At 42.0% G+C, this 15,153-nt stretch overlaps 1 protein-coding gene across 1 annotated transcript in view; it reads left to right on the plus strand.

Annotated features, from left to right (window-relative positions):
• Positions 1 to 15,153, plus strand: part of TXNRD2 (thioredoxin reductase 2) — a 114,926-nt gene that overhangs the window by 12,438 nt on the left and 87,335 nt on the right. Inside the window, exons 4-7 of the mRNA XM_063454426.1 lie at positions 4,796 to 4,940; positions 5,432 to 5,506; positions 7,244 to 7,322; positions 12,296 to 12,358. Coding sequence (XP_063310496.1) covers positions 4,796 to 4,940; positions 5,432 to 5,506; positions 7,244 to 7,322; positions 12,296 to 12,358 — 362 coding nt within the window. The remainder of the gene's footprint in view (positions 1 to 4,795; positions 4,941 to 5,431; positions 5,507 to 7,243; positions 7,323 to 12,295; positions 12,359 to 15,153) is intronic.

Below are 15,153 nucleotides of genomic sequence, written 5' to 3' on the forward strand. Positions count from 1 at the left end.
AGCTTTACTTTGTTTAGGCATTTGCGTAATATAACATAGAGTGATATCGCTTAACTGTCTAGGCATGTGATTATTTTGCAGTGGCAAGAGCAAGTGAAGCTATGAGTAGGTTATCACGTGCGTTAGAGTAAGGGTGAGTGATTCAGAAGATTAGTTATTGCTAGTGGCAGCAGCAGAAGATATGTTTACAAGATATGCTGTGACATGGCTGACATAAGTTAGTAACATGTTGAGTTGGACTTCATCATGACAGGCTGGTATGTCTACCTATGTGTGGGTGTTAAGCTTACAAGTAGTTATAACCCTCCTAGCCATTAAGGTCACAGATTAGTGGTCCCACGGATAAGTGTGCTGGACCTTATCTGGTGACAGGGAATCGAGGTTATACTCAGAGAGGCTCGGTACGTAATTGCTTTGTCCCGAGTGGTATTCCCCCCGTGGTCCCTGGCGTTGACAGATCTATGTGCCATGCTGGATTGCTGATCGCCAGTGCCAATGGGACATTGGGCTTAGTGTTTAGTTGGCGGCAGTGGCGCTGGCTTACATGAAATGTGTAGGTGCAGTTGTGAATCAGATATTGAGCAAAAGAAAAAAAGAAAATTAAATAACACATTAAATGCAACTCGCAAAAAATTAAGGGACATATTTACACTCGTCATAAATAGAGTCCTCTACCGTCTGCGGTTAGATATGTCCGCGGTGCTGGGAAAGTTCACATATGTTCCCATGGAACCTGACGCAGGTGTCGGGCTCCGGTAGCCAGGACAGGCAATCACCTAGTCGACTCCAGATCTCAGGGCGTGCAGTCTGGTCGCAGAGATCTTATCGTTGTGATGGTGTATCCAGCCTCTTTGTTCGATGCAGGGGGTCTCTGCGTTGGTACGGGCATAGCCCCACTCCGGCGAGGTGGATCCGCCAACGTGGGAGAGTCTGCGTGAGGTGATGTGTCGCAGGCTGTGGTGTCGCCTCCAAGGTATGCCAGGTCGAGGGTCTGCCTCTGAGTGTTGTCGGTAGAAGGGTTGCGGTGTGGTCTGCCTGGGGCCCTTCCGGTCCCTGTTTAGCACAGTGTGTCGCTGCAGCAGGATCGCCTTTTCATGCCTCTTAGGTAGGTTTCGTTTTGCCAGGCCCTTGTATGGACGGGTCGCCGTCATAGGTAGTGGAAGTCGCTTGGGCTTACAGGCTTTTCGGTGTTGCCGTCCACGGGCTTTGTTGGCTTGAGGCGGTGTGCACGTTTGTTGGGGGATCACCGGCAGGATTGTGACAGGATGGTATGCTTTGGTCTGTTGCTCCCTGGAGGTTATTGTCCTCCAGAACCTGGCGAACAGCTCGTCCAGCCTGGTCTCAAGGTCAGGTTCTTTTGCATCCCGAGCACATGTGGCGGCGGCCATTTCAGTCTCCATCTTGTTTGCTGGTTGGGGATACGATTTAGGCTGTTGCCATCGTCTGTGGTCCGTATAAGCTTGTGGTACTCGATTACATGGACCGGGATAACCCCCGCCGGTCCTGAGGGGGGGGGGGGGGGGGGGAGAAGCCCAATGCTGCGGGTGCTGCAAGATTTGGTGAGCCGGGAGAGCGGCCGTCTCTCCCCTGCTCTGCATGTTGTAGGCCCCAAGCCTTCGGTCCGGTTTCCCAGCGGGCTTTTGAACGTGCGAGGTGTCCCCCGGTACCCCTGCCTCCATATAGCAAGGTGGGGTAAGTTGGGGTTCTGAAGTAGGTTGTATTCCCACTGTTTCTGCCGAAAATCAAATTCAGGCCTGGGAGCTCACAGAAAGCGTGTCTGATCAGCTCCCCGGTCAGGCCCCGCCCCCCGCCTCTTTTGATTTTTAGTATCATTAAAATGTAAGTTTACCTGTCAATGTCAAGTGATTTTCTCAGGTGAGTCCTATGCTAACAATTTACCTGACTGCTTTCAGCTGAAATGCTAAATCTCTGAGACGAACGAATTAAAGGAACACTATAGTGTTAGGAAAACAAACGTGTATTCTTGACGCTATACTGTCTTACTCACTTTTCTTCACCCTTTACGCTGGTCTCCATGTGGCAGCCCTGCATCTTTGAATGAGTTCATCAATCTTGATGATCCCAGACAATCCAAAGCTTAACCATAGAAAAGCATTGTGAGTCTAGTGTGCAAACCTCCATACTGTGCCAATCGGCATTTCCTTATACAGTATTGAGTCAATGTTCAGTGTCTCCATGCAGAGTGTGGAGATGCTGAATGTCTGTCCTGCAATTTTTACATGTCCAAGTCTCTTTTGCAGTTGTCACGGTGACAGCCACTAGGGGTTGACTTAAGCTACATTGTAAACACTGCCTTTTTTTCAGAAAGTGGACAGGGCTATGTTGCCCAGAAACACTGCATTACAACTTATTAGGGTATACATGGGATGTGCAGCCGTAGTGTTACATGGCTATGTAATTTAAAAACACATAGAAGTAAGCTGTATGCTCAAACACCCACTACTCTTGGATGACGGCAATGGCTATAGAATTCAAGGGGTTCACTTGCAAGCTTGATAAAAATGCATAAATGAGAAAGAATCAATGCAATATTGTGCTTGACATGCAATGCTGTGATGTCTGCCAAACTCCTCTCACGTTGATATTGTCTTTGATGTTCAACTGGGGTAAATTACTCTTTTGTGGGCACAGAGGCTGATATTGCTTGCAGGGGTATTAAATTGCACAGAAATAAAATAATTAAGTACAGAGAAAATGTGCTACCAGTTTTCTGTACCTGTACTAGTATACTAAACCCCTTCCTGGTAAAGCTGTGCAACTCTTTTCTATTTGGAGCACCTGGTATTGCAAAGCATGGGTCAGGAGGAGGACTCTCCTGGATGGGGCACATCTTTCCTGCTCCCTTGCTATACTTTAAATGGAATAGGTTGCAGGAAGCACAGTGCTCTTGATGCATGTTCATCTGTCATTGTTATGCAGGAGGCATATGACATGGTGTTTTTATATCATTTTACAAACTTGCCAAATTAATATTGAACAAACCTTGGTGATATACAGGGAGTGCAGAATTATTAGGCAAGTTGTATTTTTGAGGATTAATTTTATTATTGAACAACAACCATGTTCTCAATGAACCCAAAAAACTCATTAATATCAAAGCTGAATATTTTTGGAAGTAGTTTTTAGTTTGTTTTTAGTTTTAGCTATTTTAGGGGGATATCTGTGTGTGCAGGTGACTATTACTGTGCATAATTATTAGGCAACTTAACAAAAAACAAATATATACCCATTTCAATTATTTCTTTTTACCAGTGAAACCAATATAACATCTCAACATTCACAAATATACATTTCTGACATTCAAAAGCATAACAAAAACAAATCAGTGACCAATATAGCCACCTTTCTTTGCAAGGACACTCAAAAGCCTGCCATCCATGGATTCTGTCAGTGTTTTGATCTGTTCACCATCAACATTGCGTGCAGCAGCAACCACAGCCTCCCAGACACTGTTCAGAGAGGTGTACTGTTTTCCCTCCTTGTAAATCTCACATTTGATGATGGACCACAGGTTCTCAATGGGGTTCAGATCAGGTGAACAAGGAGGCCATGTCATTAGATTTTCTTCTTTTATACCCTTTCTTGCCAGCCACGCTGTGGAGTACTTGGACGCGTGTGATGGAGCATTGTCCTGCATGAAAATCATGTTTTTCTTGAAGGATGCAGACTTCTTCCTGTACCACTGCTTGAAGAAGGTGTCTTCCAGAAACTGGCAGCAGGACTGGGAGTTGAGCTTGACTCCATCCTCAACCCGAAAAGGCCCCACAAGCTCATCTTTGATGATACCAGCCCAAACCAGTACTCCACCTCCACCTTGCTGGCGTCTGAGTCGGACTGGAGCTCTCTGCCCTTTACCAATCCATCCATCTGGCCCATCAAGACTCACTCATTTCATCAGTCCATAAAACCTTAGAAAAATCAGTCTTGAGATATTTCTTGGCCCAGTCTTGACGTTTCAGCTTGTGTGTCTTGTTCAGTGGTGGTCGTCTTTCAGCCTTTCTTACCTTGGCCATGTCTCTGAGTATTGCACACCTTGTGCTTTTGGGCACTCCAGTGATGTTGCAGCTCTGAAATATGGCCAAACTGGTGGCAAGTGGCATCTTGGCAGCTGCACGCTTGACTTTTCTCAGTTCATGGGCAGTTATTTTGCGCCTTGGTTTCTCCACACGCTTCTTGCGACCCTGTTGACTATTTTCAATGAAACGCTTGATTGTTCGATGATCACGCTTCAGAAGCTTTGCAATTTTAAGAGTGCTGCATCCCTCTGCAAGATATCTCACTATTTTTGACTTTTCTGAGCCTGTCAAGTCCTTCTTTTGACCCATTTTACGAAAGGAAAGGAAGTTGCCTAATAATTATGCACACCTGATATAGGGTGTTGATGTCATTAGACCACACCCCTTCTCATTACAGAGATGCACATCACCTAATATGCTTAATTGGTAGTAGGCTTTCGAGCCTATACAGCTTGGAGTAAGACAACATGCATAAAGAGGATGTTGTGGTCAAAATACTCATTTGCCTAATAATTCTGCACTCCCTGTAGTTCTGTAACTAGTGTGAGAATGTATTAAGACGACTCTGCATATGCTGATGCTATGCATATATTTATTTGCAGATCACTGTATATATAACACTTATTTGGATTAGAGATCTAAAGCATGAACTTTACAACTGAAGTGGCTGCTTCTCAAACTCTTAATCTGAATGGTTGTCACTGTATATTTGTCATGCAAACTTAACAAATATATATATTTTCTTTTTCTTCCTTTAGGAACTAAATGGGGAATTGGAGGGACGTGTGTCAATGTTGGCTGCATTCCCAAAAAGCTGATGCATCAAGCAGCGTTGCTTGGAGGGGCCCTGAAAGATGCCCCTCACTATGGCTGGCAAATGCCAAGCGAGGCACATCATGACTGGTAATGTCCTGTAAAGTAGATATCTCTCCCGGCATCACAGCGTGGTCACCACATGGGTGATCTGCATTAAATCCATAACCTCCTTGCTCTAAAATAATGATACTTTTTCTAAAGTGAAATTTAATTTTATAAAAAAAAACAAAAAAAAACATACAGCACATTCTATTGGAAAAAAACATATAACGAAGCAATGAAAAATATTTTGAGCAAGCATGCTTGGGGGTTTCATGTAATTTTCAGTTTTAGCAACATACCTGTTCAATAGAAAATAATTGACACTTTTGATACACGTATTTCCATTTGTGCATTCCAATTATAACATGGATTTAAAAATTTTCCAAAACGTCTCCAGACTTAACACTTGCACTGCAGTAACCATATTGATATTAAGTATTATTTATCCACAGCACTCCTACAGGCCATTTTTATTTCCTTGTGGTCCAATAAAATATGGCAAGTTTGTTAATGTATATGTTCTCTCTTTGTTCCAGGTCCGTAATGGCAAGGGCTGTCCAAAATCATGTAAAGTCATTGAATTGGGGCCATAGAGTACAGCTAGAGGGGAAGTAAGTTTTAGCAGCTAATTCATTAACCACTGAAAATGTTCTCTGCAATAGTCACATCTTGACTAGTTTTGCCCAAGTTTTCCAGTTCAATTTTGATTACTCTACAATTCGGCATTTAGTAAATAAACACGTTAGTGTATCACAACCACCGTTATCAATCTATCATAATAAGCAAGAGGTTTGCGTAAAATCTGGTTATGAAGTGGTAAAAATTCTCCACTTAATTTATTGAAACATAATTAGCTCTATAGAGCTGTGCAGAGATCTAAACTATGACTTTGCTATGCAAAAGGTAACGCAAGTGTTCACACATCCCCGTTCTCTTTGAGTGGTGTTTGCTTGCATTAAAGCGAATAGAATACGTGTTACACACTTCTTTACCAATTGTATCAACAATAAATTGGTATAATACAAACGATAAAGAAATCTGCCAGCACATTCTTCTCAGCAAGTGTCCTTTTATTGAAGTGTCTTCAGTGTAAAAAGCAGCAATGGTTTGACTACAGCTATGGTCTTTGTCAAGCTTGACCAATTTGTGGTCAAAACGCTGTTGATTTATACACCGAAGACACTTTAATAAAAGGACATGCTGGAAGATTTCTTTAATGTTTGTATATGGATTGTGGAGGGGAAACCTGGTTCCTGAGCACCCTGGAGGTCGTTGCTGTTACTGCGTGTAACATATTTTAAATTGTAATAATAAACCTGCATCATATAAATTAAAAATACATTTGTTGTAGTGTTGTGAAAGTGCACCATAAATGTGTTTTTATTAATAGATTTCAGGTTTATTATTATTATTACATTGTATAGCTGATGCAGTGGGTAAACTAGTGTACAATGCCAATTCTGTTTGATTTGGTTTTTAGTATATTGTAAAGTGGGAATATTTAAGATTTTTGTTTTGTTGTTTTTTTCTTTTCTGCCCTGTGTTTTAAGTGGTGTCTTTTATCCACTGCTTTTGAATTTGAATTGTTTGTGTTAAAGGGACAATATAGGCAGCCAGACCACTTTAGCTCATTGAAGTGTTCTGAGTGCACTGCCCCTGTCCTGCTTGAGAAACTGCAATGATTACATTGCAGGACTAAGACTGCCTCTAGTGACTGTCACTCAGACAGCCTCTAGAGTCACTTCATTATGGCTTGGTGACTTTTGGTCGCCTAACTGACGCTGGACATCTTCAAGCGTCTGTTAATTCCCCATTTCTTTTATTACTTTCCTAAGGGGAAGGTCTAATATGCTCGCCACGCATGTTCATTGGGGCACAGGCGCACCACACGAGTAAGCCGACACCCACCTGGTTTGGCCTCACTTCTGGTGCTGCCTCATTACCTGTAGTGACGAGGGTAGGGAACTTTCACTGGATAGGGGATTTTTAAAGAACAGTGGCCATCTTGAGTGTCAGCCCCCAAATAGGGACGAAACTAATACATATAATGCTGACGTACTTCTACTTTAACGATTTCTGAAGAAGAAGTTGGATCGCTGTTTGACTTTTACCTGGAGGGTATAGTGCTTAGAGTGCCATTTTAATTTTAACCTGAAAACAAAGAAAATGTGTTTTTTGATTGCAAATTAAATTCCACTTGGCCATGAACTTTCAAATAACGCTTCCTGAAAATAATGTTAAATGACTGGTATGTTTGTGCTGTAGTAGTGATGTGAATTTTCGATAACAAACTGCAGGATTTCCCATTGTTACTAGCTTACTGATATGTGTATTTGTCCTTTTAATAGGAAAGTGAACTACTTTAACATGAAGGCCAGTTTTCTTGATGTGCACACTGTACGTGGACAAACAAAAACCGGGAAAGAGGTAAGTGCACTTAGAAAAGCAAACCAAAACAGAACGAAGGGACTACTGAGAAAAGACAATAGCAAACATAGCTTGCCCTTCCCATTTTCCTAGCTCGATTCTCAAACTAGTGTTGGCTCATCTTGGCTGACATGACTGAGAGATCCTAAACCATTTGCTTATTGAAATGATCCCATCTTAAAGGAATGTCCATATCCTAAATGCTGGCCTGCTCACTCTTCATTAGAGATACAGCAACCCCAGGTGTTTGTTTCAGCCTTGGGGGACCTCATCAGTTAGGTGTGACTGATAACCCTCTAGAGAGAGTTGGCACAATGTGTACATTACCCTTTTATCTTTTTAGACCCTAGGCAATTTGTGAACAAACCTGAACTGAGAATACTAAGAATGGACAACTAAAAATGCTTGCCCTTCTGTATATCCCCATCAGTTCTCAAGCTAGTTTTAGCTCATTACAGAGAGAACCTTATATGGACATTCCATACCCGTGTAGCAATCCAGCTTGCAGGGATGCTTTGTATATAAAGAGTTTATACTATTTTTCTTTCATTTTACAAAAATTCATTTTAATTTAACCTTGTTACGCCCCTGGTCTGTCAAGCAGACAACCAGTCCTGATGCTTCTGGTTGTTTAGCTCAGTCAAGCTAAGCTCAAGAGGCAGGCAATTGCTCAGAGCACCTGCCTTGTAAAGACTTCTCATTGAGATGCATTTAGATATGTGATCACACAGCCACAGAATGTCTGGGCTGTGGAGGGCTTGCAAAAACTGCAGACGGGATATGTTTTTAGATATACCCCCATACATGTTTTCATTGTGGGCATATCTACTGTATTTTATTTGGGCAGTGGAGTGTCCCTTTAACCATTTGATACACGATGAGCTTAGAACTAGCTTGAGAACTGAGCAGGGACCCAGCGAAGGGCAAGCTATTTTAGTTGTTGTCTGTTCTTTTGTGCAATGTTGTAGTTTAAAGTCCAAAAATAAATCTCTGTTCCACGCTGCAATATAATCTCAAGCAAAGAGCAATAAAAATATACCTTACATATAGATTGTTTCTGGTTGCTGGGCTTATTAAGTCCTCGAGGCTCCATCCAGCATTACTCCATTACGGGAAATTATAAAAATCAATGTTCATCCAGATTTCAAATTCTAAATATTATTAAGACATTTTTTTAAAAGTGGTAACAGTCCTAAATACAGAGCGGGAGTGTAAAAAGAAAAAACGAACTTGTGTGTGTTACCACACTTAATGATAGGTCCTATGATTAGGTTTTTTATTTTTATTTTTTTGCCTAAATGTTTTAATTTAGTTTTTGGGTCATTATAATGTGGCATTTAGTAAAGTACACTCCTTGTATTTTTTCCACAGTGAGTTTGAAAGCTGTCTTGCTGGCTTTGGCACAGTTGTGGTTTAGGGTCCCTTGAGCCACTAGACCTTCCTTCTCTGAATGTTTTGCTCTCTATTCCCCAAAATAATACACTTACAAAGAGAGAAAAAAAAGGGACTCCCCATTTTCTGTAGTTTGTGCTAATCAGATGCATATTTTTTATATGTACTATAATGAATAGTTCAGGCTGGGGAGTCATTGGGCCTACCTTCACTCTGTATGTATAACATCTGTATATTAATGTCAAATGCTGAAATGATTTTGTAGCTTCATTACGAGTAGCGTCTTTAGCAAAACTGAACAAGTAAAGGCAATAGATTTGCCTTGTCAGGCTTTTATTCTCAAACCAATAAAATCTCTGTAAGAGAAACTGTGTTAATTCAGTAATGAGAACAGTGTGGTTCTACTTAATATCCTTTTCTATAATTAAAGACATTAAACAAATCTGTGTAAGAAGAATTCCATTGTTACTGACCTAGCTCACAGTTAATTTAATTAGCCAATCCAACATGAAGTGTGAAGTTGCCATCGTTTTTTCTTTTGTGAAGTACAGAAGTGATGGTGAGGGGAAAAAAGATTACAAACTAGAGGGTTTTTAATTTTTTTATTTTTATTCGGCATTAAGACATGGTAAACAACTGCACATATGTTAAGCAGTACAAAATGCTATCGCACATTACTGGGTACTCTATAATCAGTAGAACCTAGCATAGACAGTCCAAAAAGAAATAAGATTTCATATCAGTCGGTGTGCTTCAACAGAGCCAGCACTTTATGCTTAAAAACTAAAAAGACAAAAGGTATCCAAATAAGCCGACTGGGACTGGGGATGGGGGGGCTGGGCAGAATGACAAAACATGGAGAGTTTTAAAAACGAACCAAGCTAAAGAAGCCAAGTCTCTGGTTGGAATGAAGTCAGCAATGATGTCCACATACCAAGTAGTTTGAATTCTATGATAGCAGTAGTGTGGATACGTCTAAAGCATCGACCAGCTTGACCACATCCCCTTCCTTGTCCACAATCAAAGATTGGGTTTATCCCATTATCCTATAACAGGCAGATCATATATTAGAAGTATCATCTCCAGTGCAGAATAAATAGAGAAAGGTGGTGGTAAAATCAAAGTTCATATGCTTCAAAAATATATGAGAATGTCTCTCACACTGCTTCACAATCGCATTCATCACCAGAAAGTTGAATTTGTACAGTTACACCCCAGAGGTGTGAATATTTGTTTGCCCCCTCCACCATCTGCTTTTTCCGTCACACCCAGTAATTAGAAAAATAAAAATATAAAAAAGCGTAAATGCAGGGGAAAATATTTGTATGAAGTATTTAAATGCAGGGATGTGTGTAAATGCCGGGGCTTATGTGTCTATTGCCAGTCCCTTTCAGAGAAAAAGGCAGTGTTTACGTTAGTGCCTATTAACACCTCTAGTGACAATCACTCAAAAGGCCACAAAGGTGCTTCCTGTGTCAGTGCTGCACAGTGTGCTCTGCACGGAGGCGCTAAACGTTCCCCATAGAGATGTATTAATTTAATGTATCTCTATGAGGAGATGTGTTTTACCGCACATGTGCAATACCCTTCCAATGCTTTCCGATGGGAATGCATTGGATTGGCTGAGATCATCTCTGCAATGGAGGCTGTGCGAGGTGGGGCCAGTCATGGTGAGACCGTTACGCTGTGGACAAAAAGGTGAGCAAAAATTCACGATGAAAAATAAAAGTAAAAATAATAAATAAATAAATGTATATATACAAAAATATTACATATACACCTTATAAGTATTAAAATAGCAAAAAAAGAATACAGACTCTATTATTCCTTGAAGATTATGTATTCTGATGGTGTATAATACCATTAAGTCCAGACTATTATTATTATTATTATTATTGCCATTTATTTAGCGCCAACCGATTCCGTAGCGCTTTACAATATTATAAGAGGGGTGATTTATCTATAAATAGGACAATTGCAAAAAACTTACAGGAACGATAGGTGGAAGAGGACCCTGCTCAAACGAGCTTACAGTCTAGAGGAGGTGGGGTATAAAACACAATAGGACAGGAAATAGCAATCAAATAAGGTGGGAGTGAAGCAGAGCTGGAGGAGAGAGTAGAGTGCTGCCCTTTACGAGAGAGCAAGAGACAGATATGTGAGGGAGAGGTTACTCTGGGAGGCCATAAGCTTTCCTAAAGAGATGGGTTTTAAGGCACTTCTTAAACGATCGAAGACTAGGGGAGAGTCTGATGGTGGTAGGCAGGCTATTCCTTAGGAAGGGAGCCGCCCGTGAGAAGTCCTGCAAGCGTGAGTTGGCCGTATGGGTGCTAGCAGCGCACATGGGCAGAGTGGAGAGACATGGGCATACCTATGGATCTGTGAAGAGATATAAGAGGGGCTAGAATTGTTCAATGCTTTATACGTGTGGATTAGTACTTTGAATTGACTCCTATAGGATACAGGAAGCCAATGTAAGGACTGCCAGACGGGTGAGGTGTGAGAGGACCGACTTTAGAGGGAAATCAATCTGGCGGCAGCATTCATTACAGACTGTAGCGGGGCAATATGGCTTTTGGGAAGACCAATTAGGAGAGGGTTACAATAATCAATGCGAGAAATTACTAGAGCATGGACAAGCTCCTTAATAGCATCTTGCATAAGAAAGGGGTGGATGCGGGCTATGTTTTTAAGATTGAAATTACAAGATTTGGTAACATTCTGGATGTGAGGCTCAAAGGTGAGGCCAGAATCAAGTATAACGCCAAGACAGCGCGCTTGCAAGGATGGCACAAGACAAGGGGAGAGAGATCTGATAAGGTGAGATGGGACAGGATGAAGCAGGCAAGTGGTGTGGCGAGCGGAAAGTAGAAGAGCAGCCACCTCTTGTTTAGTAGCCGGGGAGATAGTCTGAAGGGTAGGAAAGGAATTATCTACGTGTGGTTGAGAAAGAGAGAGGCAAGGTGGGGAGAATTCTTCCTTAGCTGTTCAATCCAACGGGTCTCTGTTTTTCTGAATATCTTTTATTTCTCAATTCTACATATGATTTAGGAGGAATCAACTCCAAACTCATCACACCAATGGCAGTAGGATTGCCCTGGTGAACTTTCTTAAAAGGTGTGGTCACAGATGTCATAGACCTATTATTACTGATAGAGGCCCTATGCTCCATATACCTTTTTAATAATCTGGATGTCTGACCCACACATTGTAGCCCACAGGGATAAGATAAAAGATAAACAACAAAAGTACTTGCAAGTCATCCTGTGGGCCACAGTATTTCTATAAAACGTAACATGGGATGTGCAAGATCCTGCCCCGTGTAATACTTGTGAACACGTTCTTCATCTCTTAGAACCACATTAGGATAATTATTGTCTTATTTTTTATTTTTATCTATTGTATTATAGATATAGAATATAAACCACATGTTTGTATTCTTGGCTTCTTAACTTGAATGATATTCTGGCATAATGTGAAAAACACCAACCCTGGAATGTGTGTATGTGTGTGTATATACGTAAGAGATGTAAGATAAAATTACCTGAATATTTTTATTTCTATTTCTATTTTTGTGACAGGCAACAGTGACAGCTGAAAACATAGTAATAGCTACAGGAGGAAGACCAAAGTACCCTACACATGTAAGTGACATATATCATATTAAATAGTTTGCTGAAGGTTTTCATGGTGTCTGGATTACAGTTAAGATTTTTTTTATCCCTTCGAAAGTAGACACACATCAGCTGTTTAAAAATGGTGACACTGTGTTATTTGCTGTGATACAGTGTAAATGAATGTGCAAAAGGGCACAGCAGGAGCAAGACACAGAAGTTTATAACTGATCCAACAAACAATGTTGTTTTGCAATACTTTATCTGATTTTATTTATATATGTTCCACTTAATTGATCATAAAGTGTAAAGAAACTGGACAAGGCTTAAAGGGAAACTTTAGTGCCAGTAAAACAAAGTTGCCCCCTTCCCTCGCGCCCCATGGTGCAGAAGGGGTAAAACACTCCTTCTGTCACTTACCTGTTTCCAGCGCCGATATCCCTCAGCACTGGTTCAGGCTCTGCCTCCGCTCCTCCTCTGCCAACGTTAGCCGAGAGCTGTGCAAGCATTAGGACTTACCACATTGGAAAGCGTTGTATCATTTTTTCCTATGGGGTTTTAAGTGACATAACTGACATCAACACTGGATGCCTTCATGTATAGCATGAGGACGTCCAGGATCAGACAACCAAAAGTTGCATTACGACCCGGAAGTCCCTCTAGTGGCTGTCTGGTAGACAGCCACTAGAGATGGTGTCAACATTGGCAGATAATTATATGCAATGATTTGTGAGACCCAATACTGCAACTTTATCAAGTACAAGTGTGGCTGAACACCAGTAGTGTTCACAAAAATAAATCCCACATAAAAAGTGATGAAACGGGGGCGGGGCTTGCCTAACATGGCGACCGGTCGCACAATATCAGAGCTCCGGGAGTAAACCTAACGAAACAGACCATTTTGAAGGCTTTAAAACCACTGATGCCTAAACTTGGACTACCTAAAGCCAACAGACTCCCAGCTCACCCATCTGACGGTCCGCGAGGTAAATTCCGCAGGACGACTCATGGAGACATTAACGCGGCCTAACAGCGACCTGGCTGCGCGGGTCTGGGAGAGACGGCCGATCCCTCAGCCTGCGCTCCAGCCGGACCCAAAGCGGACTGCCCTGCTTACCCCCCCCCCGCCGGTGGGTTATCCCGGCAACCACTTACCTGCGTCTGGGACTGTCCTGAGTGCACCTCACCAAAATCCGCAGACCAAAATGGCGCTGGAACACAGCACCGAGAAGCATGCGAGCCCTGCTCTGACCTTTTTGGCAACATTCGACAAAATATGTGAAGCCTTCTGGGAGCGGCTGAGGCTCCGAGCAGACCAACTCCATAAGCCCACAGGCATGGATCCCACACAAAAGAGCACTCACAAGCTTCCTCACCCCCCACTGAAGCTACTGAGGGGGCAAAAAAGGCCACGCCGATTGGGGTGGCGAAAACTACCATTAGCACCCTCCAGGCGCCGCACGAACACCCGGCAGAGGAGGCCAATAAAGAGAAATGCCGGTGAGAACCGCTGGAGCCAACTACCGCCTCGTACTGACTGCCGAGCAGGAAAGGGGCCACAACAGGAGCAGGACGGGTCCGAATCACCGCAGAGGCCGGACAGGCAGCTGCTACAAGACACAGGAAAGGGGTACTCACCTGCAGCACCTGGCAACCTAGCCTCCAGAAGGGGCATCGGCTGACCCACCTGGCACATCCAGAGACTCTAAGCCAAGCGACCTACCCTGGGACTTACAACCCACGCAGAGAGTCACTGGAGCAAACCAACCTCCCTACGCCGACAGCATCACTATACCCTGAGAGACTATCACGGGTCAAAAGGCAGGAATTAAACTGTGTTAGCAATACTATTAACTGATAAATACCCAGCGACACAAATGATTTAGCTAATCTGTTTTATCTGCCAGATAAGCCTGTTGCCACATACGTATCACTGCTTGACATGCCTAGTAGGGCTAGCACTTACTCAGTATAAACCTACATGCCGGTGTCCAGCTTCCACGCATGCTACCATCCCTTAGCAATGATACTTACCTGCTATTAGACCCTCCAGGCTTAAAGGTTTTCACGAGTTTTCAGCTTGTATTACTGCTCTACTTCCCGGTATAGAGTTACCCAGGCTAGCCATGCTGTCAGAACACACACCACATTAAGTTACAACATAGTTACTCACATGAGACCCACCATGTTATGCATGCTAATGTTGCTGTTTGCCACCCTGGTGACTTACAACTAGACGTACATACCAATCTTGTTTATTCTCATATAAAAACAAAATGTGCCAATACTAAAAGCCATTTATGTGAAATACCTTGTTTTAATAGGCTTGTATTATGCTGTTGTGGCATCGTCAGCTTGTATGTTATCTCGTGCACAATAAAAATAAAGAATTAAAAAAAAAAAAAAAAGTGATGAAACAAATATTCCACACATTTAACCATGGATAGACATATATGAGGTCAGTAAAGGTTTACCATTGGCACTGAGTATGTTGAAGATATTTATCCAAATGATGCTCAGGCTAGTACAGAATCAAGGAAAATGTCTTCAGGCTGCTGTAGATTACTGGAAGTGGTAATCTGTTTTCAAGGGAACAATATTGAATATTTTGTGTGTATATTTCAGTTTGTTGGTGATTCACTGAATGTTCTAAATACTACATTTTCTTTAGGGCTTCATTTAACCATTTTGTACCTTCTACTCTCAATGTACTTTTTTATTGACTGCTGTCATTGCAAAAATAAAGAATTTAAAAAAAGGAAGAATGGCAAGAAATTCATACTTTGTCAAAAAACAAAAATGTGATGGCTGCTGTTATTTACTAA

This window comes from Pelobates fuscus, chromosome 5, assembly GCF_036172605.1.
Source record: "Pelobates fuscus isolate aPelFus1 chromosome 5, aPelFus1.pri, whole genome shotgun sequence".
Lineage (NCBI taxonomy): Eukaryota > Metazoa > Chordata > Amphibia > Anura > Pelobatidae > Pelobates > Pelobates fuscus.